The sequence below is a fragment of the Ictidomys tridecemlineatus genome, chromosome 5 (assembly GCF_052094955.1).
Source record: "Ictidomys tridecemlineatus isolate mIctTri1 chromosome 5, mIctTri1.hap1, whole genome shotgun sequence".
NCBI lineage: Eukaryota > Metazoa > Chordata > Mammalia > Rodentia > Sciuridae > Ictidomys > Ictidomys tridecemlineatus.
The window spans coordinates 135,062,985-135,090,842 of record NC_135481.1 but is presented as its reverse complement, the minus strand read 5'-3'; the positions used below and the strand labels follow the sequence as shown (position 1 = coordinate 135,090,842).

Here is a 27,858-nt window from a genome sequence, read left to right as displayed (position 1 = left end):
CATCTCCCATAATGCCTCGGGCCCAGTCTCCCTCCCGCTGATAGACTGAGCACTGTCTCCTCCAGTAGGAGAGCAGAGTTCCCAGGGGCCATCCTCTACAGCCAATGAACATGGCAGAGGGCGGGCCTCTCCCGTCCATTGTTCTCTGTGCCCCACGGGCTTGAGCTGAGGTGAGTTCAGAGGGGCCGGGCGAGCCCGAGGGCGCTTTTGCGCGAGGAGCGGCCGCCTGAGCTGGACCTGGACTCTGGGGAGGTGAGCTGGAGAGGCAGGCCTGAAGCCGCGTGGACCGGGCAACAGCCCGCGGCGAGGATAACGGGCCTGCAGCCAGCTGCGGCAGCCTGCTGGGGGAGGGGCGTGGGTGCCCTGTTCGTGCCCGCTGCCGGGCTCTTGGAGTTACTGTGAATGGACCGGGTCTTTTCTCCCCGGCAAGCACCTTTCACATCCAAGCGGGAAGCGCAGGATTTTGAACTGGGAAGGGATGTATGACCACGTCCTGCGCAGCCTCCTCATTGTACAAGTGGGGAAACTGAGGTTCAGAGGGGGCGTGTCTTGTCTTGGCTTAGACGGCGAATTGGGGGTCTCGGCACATTGTTCCCGGTTCCCAATTAAGAATTCTGTTATATTTGCATTTCATCTAGTCATTTGGGTAAATACACGTAGAGCTTCTGTTTTCCCACTAGCTTTTCTTTTTGTTGTTGCTATTGTTTTTAGGTTTTCTTTTTATTATTTTCTTTAATAATTCCAGGGAGTGTTATTCGAGTCTTTATGATGTAATGCTTTTTGAAATTTTTTTTATTGCTTTTAAAATGTTTCATTTAGTTCTTTGTAATTCTAGGTTTCTCAGTATTGAGTTGCTGACCAGGTCCTCCTTTTTACTAGTGTGTGTTTATTTTTAAAGGGAATTGGGTTCTTACTGTCTATGGTGCTTTACCTTTCTGGTTTTCTTTTTATACGTTATTTTCATATCAGGAGAATTATCTGAAATCATTAATGATTAATAATCTTTGTCAGTGTAATTTTAAAAAATATTGGGCTGGTGATGTAACTCAGTGGTAGAGTGCTTGCCTAGCTTGTGTGAAGCCTTTTGGCTTAATTTCCGTTGAGCCCCTTCCCAGACAATACCACCTATTATCATGTTAGATGTATGTATGTATGTATGTATGTATTTATGTGATGCTAGGGATTGAACCCAGAGTCTTGCACATGCAAGACAAGTGCTTTACCACTGAGTTACTCCTAGAATACCTTTTAATATATTCTACTGTATAGAGGTGCCATTGATTTTTAACCATTTCCCTGCTGCTGGATTCCTCACCAGCTGGATGCTGGGGATTGAACCCAGGCCACTCTATCCCTGAGCTACTTTCCCCTGCTCTTTTTATTTAATTTTAAGACATTGTCTCACTAAGTTACCCAGGCTGGCCTCTTAACTCACAATCCTACCTCATCCTTCCAAGTGGCTTTTACCACTATGCCAAGCACTCCTACTGCTTGAGTTTAAAGGTTATCAACTTTTTGCAATTAGAAACAACGCCATGGTTGTGTATCCTTGCAAATAAATTTCTCTTTGCAAAAGATGTTATTTTTTAAAAATTATTTATTTATTTATTTTTTATATACATGACAATAGTGGAATGCATCACACTCATTATTACCCATTTACAGCACAAGTTTTCGTAACTCTGTATGTAAAGTATGTTCATGCCAAATTATGCCATTATACACGTACTCTTTTTTTTTGCATTACAATTCTTTTTTTTTTTTTTTTTAAGGAGAGAGTGAGAGAGAGGGGGGCAGAGAGAGAGAGAGAGAGAGAGAGAGAGAGAGAATTTTAACATTTATTTATTTTTTCTTAGTTCTCGGCGGACACAACATCTTTGTTGGTATGTGGTGCTGCTGAGGATCGAACCCGGGCCGCACGCATGCTAGGCGAGCGCTCTACCGCTTGAGCCACATCCCCAGCCCCCGTTACAATTCTTAATACACATATATGCCACAATTTTTCATATCTGTGTTTGTATATAAGGTATGTTGACACCAACTTCAAATCTTCATACATATAAAAATGTTATTTTAAAATTAAATTCGTGAAGGGCCAGGACTGGATGGAGAGTATGAACATTTTTCCCCCTCCCTGGACAGGGAATTGAACCCCGAGGCTCATGAATACCAGGCAAGCTTCTCTACCACTGAAGTACATGCCCAGCTCCTTTTAAATTTTATTTTGAGAAAGGCTCACTGTATTTCTCAGGCTGGGCTCAAACTTGTGATCCTCCTACTTCAGCCTGTAAATAACTATGATTACAAGTCTGCGCCACCATGCTTGACTGAATGTGAACATCTTTAAAACTTCAGTGGGCCTTCTGTATCCTCAAGATCAAAAATACTTAAAAAAAACCTCTGTACTGAACATATGTAGATTTTTTTCTTGTCAACATTTTAGTACAGATAACAACTATTTGCAGAGCATTTACATTGTATTGGGTATTATGTATAACCTGGAGACGATTTAAAGGTATACAGGAAGACATGCACAAATTATATGCAGATTCTATACCATTTTATGTAAGGGACTTGAACATTCAGATTTTGGTATCTGCAGGGGTTCCTGGAACTAGTCCTCTGAGGAATCTGAGGGACTAATGTACTTTAACATATGGTAATGACGGGCTGTGGATGTGGCTCAAGTGGTAGCGCTTGCCTGGCATGCATGCGGCCCGGGTTCGATCCTCAGCACCACATACAAAAAAAAACCAAAGATGTTGTGTCTGCCGAAAACTAAAAAAAAAAATAAATAAATATTAAAATTCTCAAAAAAAAATATGGTAATGAGGGCTGGGATGTGGCTCAAGTGGTAACATGCTCACCTGGCATGCGCGGGGCTCTGGGTTTGATCCTTAGCACCACATAAAAATAAAGATGTTGTGTCCACCGAAAACTAAAAAATAAATATTAAAAAATTCTCTCTCTCTAAAGAAAAATATGGTAATGATGCTTGAGATACTGCCTTCCTTTCAGTTAAATTAAAAGAGCCTCAGCATCTGATCCATTGCTAATCCTTAAGATGTCCCCATAAGAAGGATGAGTATTATTATCTATATTTATTAGGTGGTCACCACTGAGATCGAGTGACTAATTTGTGTGTTAGGTCAAGTCAAGGTCATTTACTCTGCAGCAAGTCTGAACTGATGGGCAGGAAAAGTCAGTCCTTTTTTTTTTTTTTTTTTTTTTTTTAGAACATTGCATTTCTGATACTTATTCTTTGATTTTGAAAGAACAGTGTTGTATATTTTGTGCTGGTGATACTTCTTTACTTCTTACCATAGAGAAATATATATTCAAGAATAAGGAATTCTTCTTTTAAGAGGGCCAGGAACTTCTTTTGGTTTGGAGCAGTAAGAATCAGTTGGTGACCTGACCTGGGCTGTTATGAGTTAGATTGCTTTAGAACACTTACTGATTCTGGTTCTCTATCTTATGTCTCAGCAGGTCTTTTTGTTGAAGGAGGGAGGTGTCTTCTCAGAGAAGTGTGGCTAGAGAAGATTGACGTTCAAGGCTTAAAAGCCTGAGTGATCACCCTAGAAGGTGGATAATGGCTGCAGACATGCCAACAGTGACCACTCCTCTCAGTCCTTTGGTCCAGGTGCCGCAAGAGGAAAACAGTCAGGAGGAGGAGGTCACCACTATGATCCTGGAGGATGACTCCTGGGTGCAGGAAGCTGTACTGCAGGAGGATGGCCCTGAGTCTGAGCCTTTTTCCCAGAATACTGGCAAGGGCATCCCTCAGGAAGAGGCAATAGCTGGGGGACCACAGGGTGCACTTGGTCGCCTCCGAGAACTCTGTCGACGCTGGCTAAGGCCAGAGGTACATACCAAGGAGCAGATGTTGACTGTGCTTCCAAAGGAAATTCAGGCCTGGCTGCAAGAGCATCGACCTGAAAATAGTGAAGAGGCAGTGGCTCTTGTGGAAGACTTGACTCAGACCCTTCGGGACAGTGGTAAGATGCAGAACCTCATAAGGAGAGGGTGAAAGCACCATTCCTAGGTGGAGAAATGTGATGTTTGTGGAAGAGTAGTTGATATACAGGATGGTGCCCTCCCTCTGCTCTGTGTCCATGGCAGACAGGGTGTTCATTATCCTTTTAATGCCAACATTGGGTGCAGTGGTAGCTACAAAATTTCAGTACAGGAGGGGCTTAACAGACCATTCCTGGAGCTACATTTGCACAGTAAAGCCAGTTTTTTTACTTACACGTTTATTTGGAGTGGTTGGGAAGTAGATAGAGGTAATGGGGAGAGGAGTTGACATATAATCCTTTGCTTGGCATCTTTTCTAGGTTATATAACAAATATTCAGGTAGTTCCAGCAATTAGAAAAGAACAATCTAATTTTTTCAAAGTGATTATTTTTATGAATCCAAGATAAAAGACAAGTAAACCAGCTAATACCAAAGGAATTTCTGTGGTATAAAGTCATCCTGGACTCTTTTAAGAGTAATTCCAAATTTGAACTCTTTATAATAGTTACTGTTTGTTTCCTGTGTTGCTAGTAATTTCCAAAATCCTAGCATGCCATTCAACTACTGTGTCTCCATTTGGCCTTCACTTGACAGGATGTGATTACCAAATATTTACTCTAGGTCTACCTGTGCCATTAGGACAATTTCAGGGCCCAGGGAATATAACTGCTTTTGCATTGACCAGAACTTCAGGGGTTAAGAGTGTGGAGAGGAGAGGGGAGAGGTTAGATCGGAGAAATCTTTACAGATGACATGAAAAGTGAGGGAAGGTTGCAGGATGAAGTAGTATTTGGAAAGTCATAGGGCAGGGAGGAGGCTGAGGAACTGAGAAGGGTGGTCTTAAGCCAAGGATTTAAAGAGAGGGAACCAGCATAGTGTCTTCCTTCAGACGACAGTGAGAAGGCCTGGCTGATGGGAGTGGAAAATGTGTTTTTAGGAAGTGGTAGGGATTTGAGGGAAGGGTAGATGGAGATTTGGACTGAAAGTAGTTGGCCTCAGCAAGTTCTTGAACCAGTGGCCATAGGAGGAAGCTGAGTTTGGCAACCAGGATATAGGTTTGATTAGAGTAGGGAGAGCCTAGCTGGGCAGCGTGGTGTATACTGGTACTCCTAGCTACTCCCAGCTACTTGGGAGGCTGAGGCAGGAGGAATGTAGGTTCAATGGCAGCCTCAACAAATTAGTGAGACCCTATCTCAAAATAAAAAATAAAAAGGGTTGGGGATGTAGCTCAGTGATAGCACAACTATGGGCTCAATCCCTAGTAACACACACATGCATGCACACACACACATAAACACACAAAGAGTGGGAAGAGGGTAGAGACAGAGAGCAGCCAGGAAGCTAGCTAGTTATAAGGTATACAATGATGAGGGTCAGGCTAAGATATGAATAATAAAGGAAGTGGAGATTGGACACATCGGAAAAAGAACTAATGGAATAATAGTAGCAATCACTGGCATTTATTGAGTTCTTTTTGTAGGCTAGGCAGTGTGCTTAACATCTAATAGGCAGAACTCCTATAAATTTCACCACCTTGGAAGATAAGCAGGAATTATTACCAGAGAGGTCAGGTGACTTTAAGATCAGCAGCTAGTCTGAGGCAGAACTAGGATTCAAATTTATGTGCCTGAGAACGTGGTGCATATTCTTAAGCATTTCATCACATATCTGATAGTGACAGTTTTTAGTGGGGTGTTGGAAGGGGGGGATGCAGAATAGGAAGACAAGGGACTAACTCAATAGCATCTAGTCTGGAGGATTTAGAAAACTGGCTGGGAGGGAAAGTAGTGGTGGTTTGAGGCAATCTCCTGGGATCAAGTGATATAATTAAAGTCATCTTCTGGTGAAAGGGACTGACAATGAAGGCCAAATGTGACCCAGTACTGCACTAGATACCTTACATGTGCCCATTTCACTAAGAATTCTGTGAGTTGGGTGGATAGGAAATGGAAGCTCAGCAAGGTCATGGTTATTAAGTAGTGGAGCTGGATTAACTCAGGAGTTTGGTAGGTCCTGTATTTTATTTGAAGTAAGTACTGGATTTTCTTTGGCCCAGAAAATAACTTTGTTTTCTTTTTGTAGTGTTGGGGATAGAAGCCAGGCCCTTGAACATACTAGCTAACCACTTTTCCACTGAGCTACATCCTCAGCCCAATAACTTAGATTTTTATTATTTCTTTTAAGAAGGTATTCCAGTGACTCAGAGGCTGAGGAGAAGGAGTTCAAGGCCAGCCTTGGCAACTTAAAGAGACCCTATCTTAAAATAACAACAAAAGGGTTGGGGAGGTAGCTCAATGGTGGAGTATCCTGGGTCCAATCCCTAGTACTCCCCCCAAAAAGAAAGAAAATCCTTTCATTCTGTTTTCTGAGTTTTGTTACTTGCTTCTTTATGGATGGGACAAGTTTGTAATGAACTTCAAGATCTCCAGCAGATACTACAGAGAGACTGAGTGCTGAGGAGAAACTTCTGGGTTGGTTATTTAGTTGGGGAGATCACAGAGCAGAAGTGATTACAACCCTCAACCCCTGGCTCATTGTAGGGTCTTTGGTGCCTTTCTTCTTTCACTGGACATCTGAAATGGGGACCCCTCTCCCTGCAGAGGAGTGGGTTTGTCCTCTGACTTCTGACTTTGAGATTGTCTTTGTTGGCCTTTCATTTATTTAACAAATTCTGCTCACTTTCCTCATAGTTGTTTACAGGAATATCTGTACTTTATTTCATCCTAGCTCAAATATTTACCCAGCACAGGACATTTCAAGGCCTGGTTAGATGGTGGTGGCTTAATGTTTGACTAATAGGCACTTCCAGATGCTCACATTTAAAGTCTTTTAATTTCAATTAAGATCAGACTTGTAGTACTAGTTTACAAGGTAAAGCTCATCTCTATTTTTGAATGTTTCCCAAGGACATTTTAATCTCATACCCAGTCCTAATTCAGGCTCTTAGGATTTCTTACCTGAATTTTTGCAGCAGCCTGCAAAACTAAGTTCAAACTGAACTTGCCTTCATTCTTTTTCCCCTTCACTGCAGCTCTTCCACTCCTGCTAGGGTTATCCGCTTAAAAAATCTTCATGAGTTCACCAGTGTTTACCAAATCAAGCATGATCTCCTTGTTCTGTGTAGAACCCATGGCTCTATGTGACCTGGCCCAGTCCTCTGCAGCCTGGTTCCTTCACTGATCCCTTTGCTGTAGCCCTTGTCCCATTCAGATAAGATCTTGCTGTTTCTTGAACACAGCGTGTACTTTCTAGCATTGACTTTTGCTCCTGAATTTTTGTTTGGAATGTCTTTGTCCCATCTCTATAGGGTAAAATCCTGGTGTCCTTTGAATTTATTTATTTATTTATTTGTGACACTAGGGATCAAACTCATGGCCCTGAGAATTCTAGGCAAGTGCTTTACCGCTGAGCTGTATTCCCCAGTCCTGAATACTCACTCTTGGAGACCCTCTCCATAAAGTCATCCCTAATTCCTTTTCTCTCCTGTCCCCAGTTGCACGCACATGGAAGTGTCTTTAATCATATTTCCCAGGAATTGGATTCTCCTTCTCTTTTGGCTTTTATCATGGTCCATCTTGTTTTCTATTTTCTATTCACATTTTCTATGTGAATACTCATTTCTTCTAGGAACCTGCAAAATCATGGAAAGCAAAGAATCTGCTTTTCTGCCTCCTCCTTTTCCTCCTTTTCTTCTCTCTTGTCCTCTCTAACAGTGCCCCACACATAATGGGAATTTTGTATGTATTCTTGGGATGAATAACTGAATCCTCCCGCCCCCCCCCCCGGAAGTTGGGAGAGGTTCATCTGCTCAGCCCATGAAAGAGGCAGACAGACAGCTACCTCATTCCAGCTTCATTGGTGGAAACAAGGAGCCCGACATCTGCTTTTTCTCAAGAAATCCAGGCTAAGCTTTTATTTTAAAGCAAAATGGGGTCAATCTCAAATTCAGCAACATATAACCAGGGATACTTCTGAATCTGCAAAAAGGAGTAAGTAGACTTCAGTTTAGACCTAGGGAAATAGTCAGGCCAGTAGATAAGTCAGGCAGCTTAGTCCTGTAAAGGAGCACTTACTCTTAGCCTTCAGGGTTTTCATTTAAGAATAAAAGCTATATTTAATCATTTGTTTATATTCAATCAACCCAATGAATGTTATCATTTGTGTTAATATGTTTTTTAAAATAGGATATTTCTGAGTATGAAGGTGTGTGCTGTTCCCACTTCTTAAACTGCAAAGGCTCATGAAAATAATTTTTACCTGACCTAAATATAAACCAATAGGTAGTCCTTTCATCTGTTGTTATCTATTCTGACTGCAGGCATTGTGTTTGAGTTGGACAGCATTTATTTGAATAGGCAATTTTTGAATTTGGAAACCTAGATTATGGTGAATCCACACTGGTAGGGGAGGACATTTTCCTGAAGCTCTCTGGGGTTGGGGGTATAGCTCAGTGGTAGAGTACTTGCCTAGTAACCCAAGGCTCTAGGTTTGATTTCCAGCACTGGAAAAAAGAAAAGAAAAACTTAAGAACTTCACTGGCAAGCCTCAGGAGAACATCACTGCTCCCATGGAGATTATTTTTCCAGTGACTTAGCCTTTAGGTTTATACTAGCTGACCACATCATTCATGTCTGCCTGCTGTGTTTTGAGTCTGCTGGAGGTCAGTTGAAAGACCACTTATAAAAAGTCTTAGTAACTCTATTTTTTGGTTACAGGTTAACTGTTGTAAAAACCAGAACACTTCAGTTTTTTTTTTTCCTGAGTGATATGGGAAATGATAACCCAGATTTTCTAGGACAATTCTGAATTTTAAATATTTGTCTTTGTAAATCATCAAAACCAGCCTCACATTTTAATAAATTAGCAGCTAACCCATACCATTCATATCTGTAAGCCTGGGGCAAGGAATCATTTATCAAATTGTATTTCCTGATTTTGGGTCCCAAAAATTTATAGAATTGGGAGTTTGTCTCTGAACTGCTTTTTTTTTCTCTTTTTTTCTTTGGTGCTGGGAATTGAACCCAAGGGCACTCAACCACTGAGCTACATCCCCAGTCTTTTCTACTTATTAATTTTGAGACAAGGTCTCCCTAAGTTGCTGAGCTGCCCTTGACCTTGCAGTCTTCCTGTCTCAGCCTCCCAAGTTGTTGTTAATGGTGTGCTTCTGGGGCTCGGGTTGTAGCTCAGCAGTAGCACACTTGCCTGGCATGTATAAGGCATTGGGTTTGATCCTTAGCACCACATACAAATAAATAAAGATATTGTGTGTCCATCTCCAACTAAAAAAAAAAATTTTAAAAAAAGGTGTGCTTCTGCACTACTAATTGCTGTACCCAATTTCATTCAACTTTTTTATATGAGGTAGCAGAAAAACACCCTCAGGGACCAGGAGATCAGTGAATTCATGCAACAGTGGCATCTCTCAAATTGCCCCAGACATCAGGGTTTTTGCATCATTAAGATTATTTATTTGTTTATTTATTTGTACTGGAGATTGAACCCAAGAGCTCTCCACCACTGAGCCACATCCCCAGCCATTTCTATTTTTTATTTTGAGACTGAATCTCACTAAGATGATGAGGCTGGCCTCAAAGAATTTGCAATTCTCCTTCCTCACTCAGCCTTTAGAGTCACTGGGATTACAGTGTGCACCACTACATCCACCTTATTTGCATCATCAGAATGGAAGGGGAAATGATACTCTCTTAGCAGAACATTTGATATTATGGAAGCCCATTACCAAAAATATACTGCTGTCATCAGAGGGGGGAGCAAAGGTGAAATTTGGGGTCTCAAAATCAATAAATTCCTAGGAAGAATCCTTTGTTGGCTCCTTCATTTGGAAATCTGCCCATGGCTGTCGAGGGTACTTTCCTTCACTCCAGTCCAGGCTGCCATTTCTCCCATAGAAGGTCTGTCTTCCATTGATAATACTGGAACCTGGATCATGGTCTCTATGTTTCCCTGAATGTTTACACCTTCTTAGCTGCCAGGAGAATCCCACATTAAAGACAGACCCAGTATGGGCCGGGGCTGTGGCTCAGTGGTAGAGCACTTGCCTAGTATGTGTGAGGCACTGGGTTTGATCCCCCACATAAAAAACAAATAAAATAAAGGTACTGTGACCATCTACAGCTAAAAATAAATATTTTAAAAAAGACAGACCCAGTAAACATTCAGGGAAACATAGAGACCATGAGCCAATTTCCAGTACTATCAATGGAAGACTAACCTTCTATGGGAGGAATGGCAGCCTGGACTGGAGTGAAGAAAAGTTCCCTTGAGAGCCATGGCTTAGGCCTGTAGCTGTGCAGATCTCCAAATGAAGGAGCCAACAAAGGATTAAATAAGAAAGCAGGTGCTATGTCTTGTGAATTATACAAATGTAAGCTATCATTGTTATCCTCATAATTATTTTGTGGTGATGATTATAATGTGTATAGTGTACACATTATAATAGGGCCTTCCACATGGAAGACATTACTGGCAGAGGCTCAGGAAATTCACATCATTCTATTACTGACAGTCTAAGATTCTGTGGCATAGGCTCCATGAATATTCCTCTTGCATGTATGATTTAACCCCATGTTTCTAGGGATGCATTTTGGGAGCCTCTTTATTTTTCCATTCTTCAGAAATCAGGTGTCTGTGTTCTCCTTGGATTGGGTTACCCTCCTTGTGTGTGATGCAAGATGACCTATATATTTCAAAACAAAGTACTGTGTTGTAATAATTTGCCTGGCTTACCAGGCATCTTTTATCTAACTTGATAACAACGGTCATTAGCAGCCTTTGTTAACTGATAACCTAAAGTGGTAATGTGGTACTCATAAGCAAACTTCTGTAAGATAGAATAAACCATCTTGTGGCAGGGTGGGTGGGGAGGATGAGAATCATGTGGGACTCTTTCTCTGAGATTCTGATTTTCTGGTTTAATTGGACATAGGTTATGGCCCAGGCAAAGGATGTGTGTCTGTAAGTCTGGGCACCCATGGCACATGCTCTGGAGATTGAGCCTAGGGCCTTCCACATGCTAAGCAAATGCTCTACCACTGAGCAACAATCCTAGCTCTCAGGCAAGGGGATTTTTTCCCACCCAGGACTGAGGGCCACATCAGGGCCTTGTGCATCCTAGGAAAACACTCTGCCCCTGAGCTAAACTCTCAACCCCAAGCAAGGGATTTTTGAGAGTTCTCCAGTGACTCTATTATGCAGCAGATTTAAAAACTACTTTTATAGAGCTTTTTAACTCAAAGAGCATTCCCAGGACCAACACCATTAACATCACCTGGGAGCTTGCTAGAAATGTAATCAATCTCACCTCAGCCCCACTAAAGTAGAATCTGCATTTAACAAGATCTTCAGATGATTCTTAAGGACTTTGAAGTTTGAGAAGCCTATCCTAGACTAGAGAGGAATGTAGGTCGTCAACTTGAAACTTTCTTTTGTCCAATAGTTGAGCCAAAGAGTCACAGCTGACCTCCCGGCTATCCTGAGCATCATTTGGTGTTCAGTGGTTACAGCTTGCTGCCCCAGCAGAATGCTCCTTCATGACCACACACACACACACACATATATATTTATTTTTCTTAGCAAGAAAGGTAATGGGCAGTATGGGAAGGCGATAAAAGTATTTGTCTCTTTTTTAAATTTTTTATTTTAATTTGTTATATATGACAGCAGAATACATTACAATTCATATTACATATATAGAACACAACTTTTCATATCTCTGGTTGTATACAAAGTATATTCACACCATTCGTGTCTTCATATGTGTACTTAGGGTAATGATGTCATCTCATTCCACCATCTTTTTTACTCCCTTGGACTCTCCCCTCCTCTCCCTCCCCTTTACCCTATCTAGAGTTTATCTAATCTACCCACACTCCCCCTTCCAACCCCACTATGAATGAGCCTCCTTATAGTAGAGAAAACATTTGGCATTTGGATTTTTGGGATTGGCTAACTTCACTTAACATTATATTCTCCAGCAAATGCCATGATTTTATTCTCTTTTATTGCTGAGAAATATTCCATTGTGTTTGTGTGTATGTACACACACACACACACAACATTTTCTTTATCCATTCATCTACTGAAGGGCATCTAGGTTGGTTCCACAGTTTAACTATTGTGAATTGTGCTGTAATAAACATTGATGTGGCTGTGTTTTATTTATTGATGGACCTTTATTTTATTTATTTGTATGTGGTGCTGAGAATCGAACTCAGTGCCTCACGCATGCTAGGCAAGCGCACTACCACTGAGCCACAACCTCAGCCCCTGGTGTTTAGCTTTTGAGTTCTTTGTATACCCTAGAGATTAGTGCTCTATCTGATGTGCACGTGGTAAAAATTTGCTCCCAAGCTTTAGGCTCTCTATTCACTTCATTGATTGTTTCTTTTGCTGAGAAGAAGCTTTTTAGTTTGAATCCATCCCATTTATTAATTCTTGTGTTATAGGAGTCTTATTAAGGAAGTAGGGGACTAATCCGATATGATGGAGATTTGGGCCCACTTTTTCTTCCATTAGATGCAGGACCTCTGGTTTAATTCCTAGGTCCTTGATCCACTTTGAGTTGAGTTTTGTGCATGGTGAGAGATAGGGGTTTAATTTCATTTTGTTGCACATGGATTTCCAGTTTTCCCAGCACCATTTGTCTTTTCTCCAATGTATGTTTTTGGCACCTTTGTCTAATATAAGATAACTATAATTATGTGGGTTAGTCTCTGTGTCCTGTATTCTGTACCATTGGTCTATCAGTCTGTTTTGGTGCCAATACCATGCTGTTTTTGTTACTATTGCTCTGTAGTATAGTTTAAGGTCTGGTATAATGATGCCACCTGCTTCAGTCTTCTTGCTAAGGTTTGCTTTAGCTATTCTGGGTCTCTTATTTTTCTAAAGTTTTCTTTTTTCTTTCTTTCTTTCTTTTCATTTCTTTTTTTTTTTTTTAAGTTTTCTTTCTTTGATGTGTCTTTGCCTGGTTTTGGAATCAGGGTGATATTGGCCTCATAGAATGAGTTTGGAGCTCGGTCTTTGTCTGTTTCCTGAAATAAATTGAAGAGTATTAGTACTAGTTTTTCTTTAAAGGTCTTGTAGAACTCAGCTGTGTTTCCATCTGGTCCTGGGCTTTTCTTGGTTGGTAGGCTTCTGATGGCATCTTCTATTTCATCACTTGAAATTGATCTGTTTAAATTGTGTATATCATCCTGATTCAATTTGGGCAAATCATATGACTCTAGAAATTTGTCAATGCCTTTGATATTTTCTATTTTATTGGAGTACAAGTTTTCAAAATAATTTCTAATTATCTTCTGTATTTCTGTAGTGTCTGTTGTCATATCCTTTTTCATCACATATGTTAGTAATTTGAGTTTTCTCCTTCTCTTCATTAGCATGGCTAAGGTTTGTCAATTTTATTTATTTTTTCAAAGAACCAACTTTTTTGTTTAGTCAGTTTTTTCAATTGTTTCTTTTGTATCAATTTCATTGATTTCAGCTTGATTTTAATTATTTCCTGTCTTCTACTGCTTTTGATGTTGATTTTTCTTTTTTCTAGGGCTTTAAGATGTAATGTTAAGTCATTTATTTGTTGGCTTTTTCTTCTTTTAAGGAATGAACTCCATGCAATGAACTTTTCTCTTAGCACTGCTTTTATAGTGTCCCAGAGATTTCAATATGTTGTATCTGTGTTCTTATTCACCTTTAGAATTTTTTAATCTCCTCTTTAATGTCTTTTGCAATCCATTGTTCATTTAGTAGCATATTATTTAGTCTCCAGGTATTGGAATAACTTTTATTTTTTACTTTATCATTGATTTCTAATTACATTCCATTATGATCTGATAGAATGCAGAGTAGTAGTATCTTTACTTTTTTATATTTGCTAAGGTTGCTTTATGGCATAATATATGGTCTATTTTAGAGAAGGATCCATGTGTTACTGAGAAGAAAGTGTATTGATTCACTGAAGGATGTAATATTCTATATATGTCAGTTAAGGTCTTAAGTTATTGATTGTATTATTGAGTTCAGTAGTTTCTTTGTTCAGCTTTTATTTGGATGATCTATCTAGTGGTAAAAGAGGTGTGTTAAAGTCACCCAGAATTATTGTGTTGTGGCCTATTTGACTCTTGAACCTGAGAAGAGGTTTGTTTGATGAATATAGACATCAATGCTCCATTGTTTGGGGCATATAAATTTATTATTGTTATGTCTTGTTAATGAATGGTTCCCTTAAGCAGTATGAAATCTCTTTCTTTATCCTTTTTGATTAACTTTGGCTTGAAGTCTACTTTATTTGATATGAGGATGGAAACCCCTGCTTGCTTCTGCAGTCCATGTGAGTGGTATGATTTTTCCCATCCTTTCACCATCAGTCTGTGGATGTCTTTTCCTATGAGGTGAGTCTCTTGGAGGCAGCATATATTATTGGGTCTATTTTTTAATCCAATCTGCCAGTCTGTGTCTTCTAATTGGTGAGTTTAGGCCATTAACATTCAGGGTTATTATTAAGACATGATTTGTACTCCCAGCCAGTTTTGTTTATTTTTGGTATTTAACTTGACTTGGTTTCTCCTTTAATTAGTTTTTCCTTTAGTGTAATATCTCTCTTTGCTGATTTTCATTGTTGTTTTTCAGTCCCTCTTCACGGAATATTTTGCCAAGGATATTCTATAGTGCAGGCTTTTGAGTTGTAAATTCTTTTAACTTTGTTTATCATGGAAGGTTTTTATTTCATCATCAAATCTAAAGCTTAATTTTGCTGAATGTAATTGGTTGTCATCCATTTTCTTTCAGAACTTGTAGTGTAATCTGATTCCTTTCTCTTATGGCTTTTAATATTCTCTCCTTATTCTGTATGTTAGGTATTTTCATTATAATGTGCCTTAGTGTGGATCTGTTGTGATTTTTGTACATTTGGTGTCCTGTAGCCTCTTGAATTTGGTTTTCCAATTTATTCTTCATGTTTGGAAAATTTTCTATATTATTTCATTGCTCATTCCTTTGGTTTGGAACTCTGTTCCTTCCTCTATCCCAATAACTCTTTTTTTAAAAAAAATATTTATTTATTTATTTATTTTAGTTCTTGGCAGACACAACATCTTTGTTGGTATGTGGTGCTGAGGATCGAACCCAGGCTGCACGCATGCCAGGCGAGCGCGCTACCCCTTGAGCCACATCCCCAGCCCCCAATAACTCTTAAATGTGGTCTTTTTATGCTGTCCCATATTTCTTGAATATTCTGCTCATGGTTTCTTACCATTTTTACTATGTTGTCTACATTCTTTTCAAGATTATATATTTTGATTTCATTGTCTGAGGTCCTGTCTTCCAAATGGTCTAATCTGTTGGTGATGCTTTCAATTGAACTTTTAATTTGGTTTATTGTTTCTTTCAGTTCAAGGATTTCTGTTTGTTTACTTTTTTATTGAAGTAATCTTTTGCTTCCTGTATTTGTTTATGTAGCTCTTTGTCAAAATGGTCTTTTGCTGCCTATATTTGCTCTCTTATATCATCCTTTAATTTGCATAACATTTTAATCATGAACATCCTGAACTCCTTCTCGGTCATTTCTTCTGCTCTGCTGGCCATGAATTCTAATAATGTGGTATCTTGATATGTTTGGGGAACTTTCTTCCCTTGTCTTTTCATATTGCTTGTGTGTCTTCCCTTCTTGCACTGTGGATCTGAGGGGTTACTGTTTTTACCCTGTAGGCTTATAGTACCCTGTAGTGATCCAATGACCTCTCCTTTGAGGTGAAGGACAATGTTATCAGATCCCAATATAAACAGTATATACCCTAAAAACAAATGTTTGCTATTAAGACATTTACAATTTGGTCACAATATACAGAAATGGTGAATTCAATTATTATCTACAATATACTCAGTAGGTTTGTAGAAGGGTTTACCATTTCTGATGGTGGACAAAGACCTGGGATGAGGAGTAGGATGATATGCTGAGGAGGTAGGAGGTGAGGATATAGAGTTGTTATATTTTAGGAAGTGTGAAAGAGAAATCTGAAGAGGAAGATTAGTAATAGAAGGAAGAGGAAGTAATTTGGGGTATACAAGTAAGTGGGAAGACAGTAGAGTACATAAAACACATTAGAAAACTAAAAAATGTTAAAACAGTAGAAATTGGTGGGATAAAAGAAAAAAAAGAATATACAACACAGCTGTAATATACTTTAGACGTCCTCAAAATCCTAATTCATGCAAAGTATGGTTGGTTTCACGTATGTTGGAGATGTGAGGGCTGGAGAATAGACAGGGAGAGGAAAAAAAAATCCTGAAGGAAGAAACAGGATTGTTTTGGTTGGAAAATGTTTGTCAGTCATTCATTTACACACAACAGAGGTTCACTGCTGTTTTTATCAGTGGTTAGTTTTTCAGGCAACCAGAGTTTAGTTGGAACACTGCTCCAAGTCTCTCAGGCAGGTTTCTGCCAGGGTTTCCAGGATAGGGGAGAGCTCAAGTCAGAATGGAACCTACCTTGAATCAGAATCACTTCTGTATTTTAAATCAGTAGTTCCAGCCATTGTGTATGTCACAATCTGGCAGGAAGGACTTTGGAAGGATTTTGAGCCAAACATACACTAAAGCATCAAAGTTTGTGACCAGTTTATTTCATTGTTATAGATTACAGTTGTCTCCCTTTATCCACATGGGACTCATTCCATGACCCTCAGTGGTTGTCTGAAGTTACAGATAGCACCAAATGTTGTATATACTGTTTTTTTCTTATAAATATGTACACAGCTATGATAAATTTTAAGTATGGCAAGAGTTTGACCACAATGACAAAAATAAAACAATTATAGCTATATACTATAGTAAAAGTTATTTAAAACTTATGAATGACCTAATTCTAGAATATTTCATTTAATATTTTTGAACCTCTTTTGACCAAGGGTAAATAAAACCTTGAAACCTTAGAAAGTAAGAGCGGGGATTAGAAGAGACTGTCCAGCAAATTCAAGTTTATCCCCCTACTGACATAAGTTTCTCTTATGCTCATTCTGGTATGCTTTCTATCGTGGAACAGAAAAAGGAGGTCTTGTGGCATGGCAGAAAATACACAGAGCTCTGTGAACAGCCCTAGAAATGTGATGTGCCCTGGGGCTGGAGTTATGGCTCAGTGGTAGAGCACTTGCCTGGCATGTGTGAGGCCCTAGATCCTCAGTGCTGCATATAAATAAGTAAATAAAAGAAAAGATCCACTTACAACTAAAAAATATTTTTAAAAAAGAAAAGAAATGTGACGTGCCCTTGAATCCAGAGTGTGTGTGAGGGGTGGGAAAGTACAAAAGCCATTGATTTAGACCACGATACAATTGCAATTTTTGTGTACTAATTGATAAGAGTGGCAATTCAAGAACTGTTTAGTGAATGCTTTTTGAACAGTGGTCTTATAATTTTGAAAAAACAAAAATTGAGTCTGCACATAGCAACTTAAACAGAAATAGACTCTGCTTCACAAGTTACACAAAAATAAATTCAAGTAGATTATAGCTATACTATACAAAATCTAAAATGATATATAGGAAAATATTTTTGTAATCTTGGGTTGGAAAGGACTTTAAGAATTACAGAAATCATCAAAACTAGATTTGACTCATGACACAGAAGAAAAATCCTTTATATAAAAAAGATACCATGGGAGCCAGGCACAGTGGTGCATGTTTATAATCTCAGCACCTGTGAAGACTGAAGCAGGAGTATTCCAAGTTTGAGACTAGTCTTAGCAAATTAATGAGATCCTGTCTCAAAATAAAAAAGGTGATGTGATGGTAGAATGTTCTTGGGTTCAGTTTTCTCTACTTGAAAGAAAAAAAATTCTTGATCTACAAGACCTATAAATTTATAGGTCAATCCAATAGGATAAAAGATGTTAACAGTCAATTTTAGAATGAAGAAATTTAGATTATAAACATATGAAAAGGTGTTCAACCTTATATTGGGGAAATACCCATTTAAGCAAGATACTATTCTTTTGCTTATTAGACTATTAAATTTGAGTGTTTCTAAGTGTTTGTGAACTTTACACAATCTTTAAAAATTAATTTCATGGGCTGGAGGTTTAAGTTAGTAGTAAAGCAAGACTCTGGATTTTATTCCCAGCACAAGAAAAGAATTTTTTTTCAAAAATTTTCTAGTAGGTAGTGACATATTTTAAATTTGATAGAGTATATAAAATTGTATGTTGGAATTATATATTGTTTGTGTATTGTGATAAAATATACAAAGCATAACATTTGTCATTTTTAGGTAGCCAGTTGAGTGATATTAAGTACCCTCAGTTCACATTGTTAAAGCATGCATCTCCAGAACTGTTTCCTCTTCTCAAACTGAAACTCTATACCCTCTAAACAGTGTTTCCTCTCTCTAGCCCTTGGCAACCACTGTTCTATTTTCTGTCTCTATGATTTTTTTTTTTTTTTAAGAATTGGGATCTTGCTATATTACCCAGGCTGACCCCAGATTCCTGAGCTCAAACAATCCTCCTGCCTTAGTCTCCTGAGTAGCTGGGACTGCAGTGGGCCTTCACATCTAGCTTATATTATGATTTTGATGACTCTGGGTACCTCATATAAGAAGAGTTTTTTTTGTGTGGCTTATTTCACCTAGCATAATGTCCTCAAGATTCATCAACATTAAAGCATGAGTCAGAAATTCATTCCTTTTCAAAGATGAATAATATTCACTATATATACCATATTTTGTTTGTTTAACTGCTGATGGATATTTGGGTTGTTTCCACCTTTGACTGTCATGAATAATGCATGAACACACAGATACACAATTATCTGTTCCAGGCTTGGCTTTTGGTTCTTTTGGTATACACCCAGAAGTAGAATTGCTGGATCATATGGTAATTCTATTTTTAATTTTTTTAGGAACTCCCATCCTGTTTTCCACACAGTATGTTGTACCATTTTACATTCCCACCAGCCATGCACAGGGTAAACCATGTATATTTTTTAGTCTGTCTCAGGAACAGACTTTTGTTAATCTGTTTATGCTTTCTGGAACCTAAATTTAGTCATGGACGAGTATATATATACTTCATTGTGTTATTGAGCAAGAAATTGTTATATCCAAGAACAAGTTTGTTAATTGTGTTTACAATTAAGCATAAGAATAAAAAAACGGATCAGTATTATGTGGATAACTAGTAAGATCAGTTAGAATGGCATTCCAATCTTGGCCAAATGTTATCTCCAAGGATGCCTCCAATTGTTTGCTTTTCACATTACCCCATTTTATTTCCTTTTAATACACCCTCTTAAATCAGATAACGTGATATATATGTATTTTGTGTAGTAGAATGTATATTTTGTGAGGTTCATCAACTTTCAAACTGCACAGGACAGCCCAAAGCCCTATTTAAAGTCTCTGCATAGATAAGCTGACTTCTTATCCACTTCAGTAGTTTGGGGGGAGGTCAGTAACATTTAGAAAATGAAACCTTTTCCTTTCCATTTCCTTAGTAGGTTTTCTCTACTGGAAATATGGGCCTCCCAAACAAGCCTGCCTCTCTATATCTAGTCTCATCTCTTTATAAAATATGCTCTTCCTGTTTGTACCTTGGGATAACACTATTTTTATCAGTAAAGTTCCTTTTAAAAAAAAAAGATTCCTAACTCCTACCATCTCATTCCATCTCCACTCTTAACATATTGGTGAAAGTACTTATCTCTGGGTTTATTTTATTTATTTTTTCCTTACTGGGTATTGAACTCAAGAACACTTAACCACTGAGCAACATCCCCAGCCCTATTTTGTATTTTATTACAAAATAGAGACAAGGTCTCACTGAGTTCTTATTGTCTCACTTTTGCTGAGGCTGGCTTTGAACCTGCGATCCTCCTGTCTCAGCCTCCCGAGCCACTGGGATTATAGGCATGTGCCACTGCACCCAGCTAAAAATTATTTCCTTTTTTTTTTTTTTGTGTGTGTGTGTGTGGTGCTGGAATTGTCTTGTGCATGGGAGGCAAACACTCTACCAAGTGACCTGTATCTCCAGCCCTTATCTCTGACCCAAACCAATTTTTGAGTTTTCATTTTCCTAATAATTGGCTACTAAGAAAGGAGGGAACTGAATGCACTTTAATATGCTCTACTTTGTCCTGTTCACTTGAAATTCATAGTTGCCTGGCCTTCCTGAGTAGGCTTTTGGAAGGAGCCAGCATTTCCTCATCCTTCCCAGCTCTGTGACTTTTTCCCATTTGAAGAACATCAGAAGGCTGCTCTTTTTGTCCTTAGAAGAACTCCTGTGTCTCTGTTACCAGAGGCAACTTCTAAACTTTGCCCAACTTTCCTTTGGTTTTCCCTGGAGTACACGCTAATCATCTTTATATATATATGTGTGTGTGTATGTGTGTGTGTGTGTGTGTGTGTGTGTGTGTGTGTGTGTAAGTAAATATCTTTATTTTATTTATTTTTATGTGGAGTTGAGGATCGAACCCAGGGCCTTGCACATGCTACGTGAGCGCTCTACCAACCCAGCCCCAACTCTAACCATCTTGATGCTTTGTCTATGTAAAAAAATAATAGGATGGGCTTTTAATGAGGAGTTAATTGGGGCAGGATTCTGCTCAGGAGATGATGGAAGATAACTCCACAATTTATCATATTTGAAGTGATTTCAAAGAAATTTTTATTTAATAGCTTGATTCTGTTACTTATTTATTGGCAATCCTGGGGATTGAACCCAGGGATACTCTAACACTAAAGTTTCATCCCTGGCCTTTATTATTTTTTTTAATTTTGATACAGGGTCTCATTAAGTTGTTCAGTCTGGCCTGGAACTTGCATTCCTCCTTATCTCAGCCTCCCAAGTTGCTAGGATTGTGTATACATCATATTATGCTGTGCCCAGCTCTGTCATTTCTTTCATTTACATTTAAATTTTTGATTCATTTGGAATTTGTCCTAATATAGGTCCAACTCAAATTTTCCTATTTGGCCTATCTAGCTTGATTGCTTTATTATTTATTTGTGCTGGGGATTAAATACAGGACCTGGCATATGCTAAACACATGTTCTACTTCTGAGCTACACTGTCCCCACTCCTAGATTATTTGTTGAATGTTGTATCTTTACATGGATTTGACAGACCAAATATGCTAAATTCCCCTAGTCATTATATCAATAACTTTTTCTGTTTGTGGTCTGCATTTATGTGCCACTGATATAAAATTCAATATTCATATGTTAGTTGAATCTATGGTGTTTATGTTCAGTTTTTTTTTTTTTTTTTTTTGCGGTGCTGGAGATTGAATACAAGGCATGCTAGGAAAGTGCACTGCCACTGAGCTAATCCCTAGTCTCTATTAATGTTTTAATTGCATTTCATGTTTTTTAAAATATTTATTTATTTGTTTATATGTGGTGTTTATATGGACCTTTATTTATTTGTTTGTTTATATGTGGTGCTGAGAATTGAACCCAGGGCCTCACACATGCTAGGCAAGCTCTCTACCCCTGAGCCCCAGCCCCAGACCATCATTTCATGTTTTAATATCTGACAGAGATAGTTTTTCTCCTCCCTGTCCCTCTGACTTCAGTTAATAATCTTTCCTTCTTAATATTTATTTTTGTATATTTAAAATTCATTTAATTCTCAACACCACTTAAAAAAACTAAATAAACAAAATTCAGTTACATGATTTACCAGTTTTAAATGTTATCCCTATTATAGATGAGTACGTTTTCTTGTGACAATAAACATACTATATCCTACCTTATGACCCCCCTCCCAATTTTAATTCCTGTCATTTCTTTTCTTCTCTTTTTTCTCATTTGGTGGGGTTTGAAACCCAGGGCTTCATAGATACTAGGTACTCTACCACTGAAATAATTCCCAGCCCCAAGAACAAATTCTTAAAGGTATAATTTCTAGGGACTGGGGATCTAGCTCAGTGGTAGAGTGCTTGCCTTGGGTTTGATCCCCAGTATCAAGAGAAAAACAAAAGAATTTATTCTGTTCCTTTGTTGTAGTTTTCTTCTTTGAGAACTCCAATAAGTTTATTGGTTTTCCTATTGCCTAACTTCTGTTTCTATCGTTCTCTTTAACCCTTTCAACTCTTTCTTTGTTTCCATTAATTTAATTGCTTTTCTCATTTTGTTCCTCTTTTCTGTGCTTTTCAAGATACTTAGTTTCCTGTGATCCCATCTTGTCTTTATTTCTCTGATGATATTTCCCTTCTTTCCCAAGTCCTTCACATTTCATGAAATCTCTTTCTGTCATCTCACCATCTCTTCTTCAAGTTCTTTAGTTCTACAGAGGCAGTTGCTTCATTTACCTATTTTGGTTGGAAATGATCATTTTTCTCAATAATAATAAGTTCCCTGATTAATGTTGCAAGTCAAAGGCTCTCTCCTTCTCTGCTTTACAGAAACAACTTCCTGCGTACACGGCCCATCTGTGTGATTCTGATTATAGCCTCATCTCCTTTGCTTCTCTGAACCAAAGAAGCCAGCTCTGGTTACCCCAGTTTCCAAATGCACTGTTGCACTGGAGGGTGAGTCCCAAACCTTCAGGAAGTGATTTTCTGCCTGAACTTTGTGAGATCTGCTCCTGAGCACCTCTCACCCACTCCCTTCCATGCTTGTTCTCTACACTTCTTTTCTTAGTGCTTCTACCCAGTCTGCTATTTTTAGAAGCCTTGACATGTATTTTGGTCTCTTCAAATTATATCTTCCTTCTAATTTCATTGAAAATTAAGTTTGAATTTTTACTTGTTTTCCCTGTTGCTTCTTGAGTTCATACTAAAACCAATTCTGATTTTAAAGCATCAGAAAAGCATACCATCGGGCTACATCCCTATCCCTTTTTTTTTCTTTTGATACCAGTGATTGAACCCACAGGCACTCAACTACTGAGCCACATCTCCAACCCTTTTTTTTGTAGTTTTATTTAGAGATAGGGTGTCACTAAGTTGCTGAGACTGGCTTTGAACACGCAATCCTCCTGCCTCAGCCTCCTGAGCTGCTGGATTTACAGGTGTACACCACTGTGGCTCGCCCCTATCCCTTTTTGTTTTTTATTTTGAGACAGAGTCTTACTAAGTTGCCCAGGCTGGCCTGGCACTTGCTATACTTTTGCCTCAACCTCCTGAGTAGCTGGGGTTATAAGCTGGGCCACTGTGCCTGGCTTTTAAATAGGATCTTATCTTGATTAAAGGCATGACTGGAACCCAGGTTCTCCCTGAGAAAGGGATACCAGTAAGTATATGGAAATTTACACATATAATTACTGAATTGAATATCTAATCCTAAATTAACTGTTATGTTAGTTTTATAAATGGAAATGTCATTATGAAATTATTTTAGTAATTGTCTTTCCTACATTCTTGGAAAGTCTGATGTTGGGGTTTAGGAATAATCAGCCTCCTGAGTCATTGGGATTACAGGAAAGTACCACCACACCCTGCTAAAAATTAACCCACTATTCTTGCTCTGAGCTTTTGGCTCTGAGCTTCCAAGCAGGCAAGACAAAAAGAAATCTACAACCATTGCCATCAGGAAAACCTAGATCAGTCATTCAGGATAGCTCTTTTTGGTATTGAGGTCAAGAGGAAATCTTCCTCTTCGTGCTCTTCAAGAAGACATTGTGTGATATAAGCAATGTCATCAACAACTTCCTAGCAACATTATTTCTAATGATACTTCCTTTAGTGTACATCAGTATCATCCAGGGCCATTAAATCAACATATAGTTCAGTAAACAGTTCATCTGGGGGTCAGAACAGAATGATCCAATCTCATGGATGTCTGCTGATCTAGCTTCATCCTTGGGTGGATTTTAGAGTCTCTTATCTAAGGAAGGGACTATATTTATCCAGCAATCCTCCCTAATTACTTCTTTCATTAAAATATTTGCCACACATTGGGCAGTAGAGGGTTGACAGGTTCAAGGTATTTTGTATTACCAATTAAAGTTCTTTCTACTGGCTTCCACTGTAGACAAATTTAAGTTCCCACTTGTTTTCAGACATTTATGTATAGACACATAGGATCCTTGTTGCAGGGGCTCTGTCATCTTGTTTGTCTTAATTAAATGTTAAAAAGATTGTAAACACCAGACATATTTTTTTTTTAAATATTTATTTGTTAGTTTTCGGCGGACACAACATCTTTGTTTGTATGTGGTGCTAGGATTGAACCCTGGCCGCACGCATGCCAAGTGAGCGCGCTACCGCTTGAGCCACATCCCCAGCCCCCAACACCAGACATATTTTAATGCAAGAGATTACTATATAAGCTCTTTTGGAAAGGAAACACTATAGGGATCTTTCTGTGATACCAATAAAAAACATTCATCCTTTTGTCAACTTTAATTGAACACCTACTAAGCATCAGGCACCATGGTGAGAGTTGGGGATCGTTGTGTTTTTTATTGCTGTCCTTCAGTTAGGATTTTCAAATACCTTCCTGACCTCATTTTCAAGTGGAGAAACAGGTAGACACATGAAACCCAAATCTTTTAAGACTTTGGAAATCTGGATGATTACCACAAATATAGGAAGCCTGGCAACTAAATAAGCTTGGATTGATTGATTGATTTTTTTTGGGTGCTGGGGATTTAACTCCGGGCCTTGCAAATGCTAAGCGTATGCTCTTCTGCTAAGATACATCCCCATCCCTAAACCTGGCTTCAGGAGTTTTGAGGATTTTCTAGCTTCTTTATTTTCAGTAGAAATGTAATATTTTTAAAGTTCCCTTTGGTTTCCTTTTCTCATCATGATAGGGAATTGAGTGGCCATTGTGTTTTTTGTTTCAGATTTTGAGATACAGAGTGAAAACGGGGAGAATTCTAATCAAGATGTGTTTGAGGAGGTGGAATCACATGAGATGTTCTTGGAAATGCCCGAAGGGGAAGGTGGTCAGCAGTCTGATGGGGAGAGTGACTTTGAGAGAGACTGTGGCTCCGGGAGGCCTCAGGGTAAGGACAGCAGGCAGATGCCATCCCAGGGCAAGGAAGTTGGCCAGCTCATTGGCCTTCAAGGCACCTACCTGGGTGAGAAGCCCTATGAATGCCCTGAGTGTGGGAAAACCTTCAGCCGGAAATCTCATCTAATTACCCATGTAAGGACCCACACAGGAGAAAAACACTATAAATGTGACGAATGTGGAAAGAGCTTTAGTGACGGCTCAAACTTTAGCCGACACCAAACAACTCACACTGGAGAGAAACCCTACAAATGCAGGGATTGCGGGAAGAGCTTTAGCCGGAGTGCAAATCTCATAACCCACCAGAGGATCCACACAGGAGAGAAACCCTTTCAGTGTGCCGAGTGTGGCAAGAGTTTCAGCAGGAGCCCCAATCTTATTGCCCACCAGCGCACTCACACTGGAGAGAAGCCGTACTCTTGCCCCGAGTGCGGAAAGAGCTTTGGCAACCGGTCCAGCCTCAACACGCATCAGGGAATCCATACTGGAGAAAAACCCTATGAGTGTAAAGAGTGTGGTGAAAGCTTCAGTTACAATTCCAACCTGATCAGACACCAGAGAATCCACACAGGAGAGAAACCATACAAATGCACCGACTGCGGCCAGAGGTTTAGCCAGAGCTCGGCTCTCATTACGCACAGGAGAACTCACACCGGAGAAAAACCCTATCAGTGCAGCGAGTGCGGCAAAAGCTTTAGCCGCAGCTCCAATCTGGCCACACACCGGAGAACCCATATGGTGGAGAAGCCCTATAAGTGTGGAGTGTGTGGGAAGAGCTTCAGCCAGAGCTCAAGTCTGATCGCGCACCAGGGCATGCACACGGGGGAGAAACCCTACGAATGTCTGACCTGCGGTGAGAGCTTCAGCTGGAGCTCCAACCTCATCAAACACCAGAGGATCCACACGGGAGAGAAGCCCTATAAATGTGGCGAGTGTGGGAAGTGCTTCAGCCAGCGCTCGCAACTGGTGGTGCACCAGCGGACCCACACCGGGGAGAAGCCCTATAAATGCCTCATGTGTGGCAAGAGCTTCAGCCGGGGCTCCATCCTGGTTATGCACCAGAGAGCCCATTTGGGAGACAAGCCCTACAGGTGTCCTGAGTGTGGGAAAGGTTTTAGCTGGAATTCGGTTCTCATCATACACCAGCGAATCCATACAGGGGAGAAGCCCTATAAATGCCCTGAGTGTGGCAAAGGCTTCAGCAATAGCTCCAATTTTATTACACACCAGAGAACTCACATGAAAGAGAAACTTTATTGAAGTGGCAGAGAGGGAAAGTGAGGCAGAGACTGGCCTGGGAAAGGGAATTGTCAGTGCCCCAAATAGTGATTTCCCTCTAAAAGAGCCATTTTTCCTGAACTTTCTTTGGAATTTTTTGCCAAAATCTTTTACCCCTGCTCACCCTCACGTCTAGGACACTGTCATCTTAGTTGGTTGGAGTCAAGCCCCTGTTGGTTCAAGAACAGAGCATAGGAGTAGAAGGTCCAGAAAGCTGGGTCTTTATCTGTTACATTTCATTATTTGATTGACTCTCTCCTGATTCCTCTGTGCCTCTGTTTCCTCTTCAGTAAAATGGGGAAATGTTTCTCCATGTGGAACTCATGTGGCCTCCAGGTGATCTGAGTCCTCAGAGAAATACTGGAAATCTGTATATGTGGTTCTGGTTGTTTTTGCTGCCACTTTGTTGGGCTAAGGTGCCTTTACACCAAGCTGCTAGCGTCCCAGGGCCCCTGCCCATGTAGTGTCTTGATTTCAGGTCAATATGATGGGACTTCTTCAATTTTGAATCATCTACATGAAGGTAAAACCATTTTCTGTTTCCAGAAAGTGTCGGGAGCAAACTAGCTTGAGGAAGTATGGCCTGGAACCTGTGTCCCAATGTCTCTTCCATTATAAGAGGGACTGAGGTCTGCCAGGAAAGGTATAAACTGAGATTTGTGTGCTTGCTTTTGTCTCTGCTTGCTGTCCTATGGTGACTCAGCTGCCAGGGGAGCACATTGTTCTCATGGGGTTTGGGTTTGGAGTGTGAAGCCTTCGACCCCCAGCTGTCCATCCATGGTGGGTAGCAGTTTTTGTACCATCAAGGGGGAAAAATCCTGCACGATGCATAATTATTTTTCAGTTTTCTATGCACTTGTTTTCTCCTTGTTCTTGAATTTTCTATATATGCAGATCTAGAATTCCGTCTGATAGCTTTTGTATACTAAAAACATATTTTTAAGGAAGTGTTTATCTTGAGGATATCAAAATCCCCTGGAGAGATTTGGGTTGGAACCAGGAGTTTGCCCTGCAGTTACATACTTGATCTTGGTTGCCATCATGGCTTTGTTCTTGGAATTCTGAGCCTTGAAACAATGAAGATGAGAATGACAGCAGATGAGAGGGTTTGTTACAAGGAAAGAGGAGAAAATATATAAGGCGTCTTTTGGAAACGTGAAACTGCCACCTCCTATATATGGAGCCTGTGCTCAGAAGAGACCTTTTTCTTAGAGGATGGACACTCAATATTGCCTAATAAAGTAGAGTCCCATTCTTTTCCTGGGTCTACCTTTTAATGTGTGTTTTAAAACCTGCACTTGACTATTAACAAACATACACCTCACTTCCTCACCCCACCAACCTCCTACCCCAGAACCTTCAGGAACTGAGTCACTTCAAAGAGCACACCTCTGGGTGAACCTATACTCTTCCCACTGCTCTTTGCAAACTACAGTCTGTTGACAAGATTTGATGCCATGGCTTTGGCTGAGGAGTCACATGGCATCCTGAGGAGACCATTGGGAATCATCTCTATCCAGAGCTAGTAGAATTAGACATGATAGAAATTCTAGTCAGTGATGAGGGTCAAACTAAACCAAGTAGGCTATGAAAT

General features: G+C 39.6%; 1 protein-coding gene across 8 annotated transcripts; it reads left to right on the top strand.

Moving 5' to 3' along the window:
• The first annotated feature begins 81 nt into the window (after positions 1 to 81).
• On the top strand, positions 82 to 27,523 carry Zscan2 (zinc finger and SCAN domain containing 2). 8 transcript variants are annotated; one of them, XR_005729313.2, is made up of 4 exons: positions 115 to 252; positions 3,490 to 3,998; positions 22,430 to 22,555; positions 24,817 to 24,954. XR_005729313.2 is itself a non-coding variant. In XM_021722924.3 (3 exons), the coding sequence occupies exons 2-3, from the start codon at positions 3,593 to 3,595 to the stop codon at positions 26,244 to 26,246; spliced, it is 1,836 nt and encodes a 611-aa protein (XP_021578599.1). In that variant the 5' UTR covers positions 88 to 170; positions 3,490 to 3,592; the 3' UTR covers positions 26,247 to 27,523. The 8 variants fall into 8 exon arrangements, 7 of the variants coding, with proteins under 7 accessions (XP_077907254.1, XP_021578599.1, XP_021578602.1 ...); XM_021722924.3 differs by lacking the exon at positions 22,430 to 22,555 and having other exon boundaries at positions 88 to 170; positions 24,817 to 27,523; XM_021722927.3 differs by lacking the exon at positions 22,430 to 22,555 and having other exon boundaries at positions 116 to 252; positions 24,817 to 27,523.
• The last annotated feature ends 335 nt before the right edge of the window (positions 27,524 to 27,858 follow it).

What these genes read in the sequence shown, in the direction of transcription:
- Zscan2 (XM_021722924.3), top strand. Translation starts at nt 3,593, where the DNA reads ATGGCTGCAGACATGCCAACAGTGACCACTCCTCTCAGTCCTTTGGTC. An exon ending in TCAGACCCTTCGGGACAGTG is followed by an intron (nt 3,999 to 24,816) that starts GTAAGATGCAGA and finishes TTTTTGTTTCAG; the next exon opens with ATTTTGAGATACAGAGTGAA.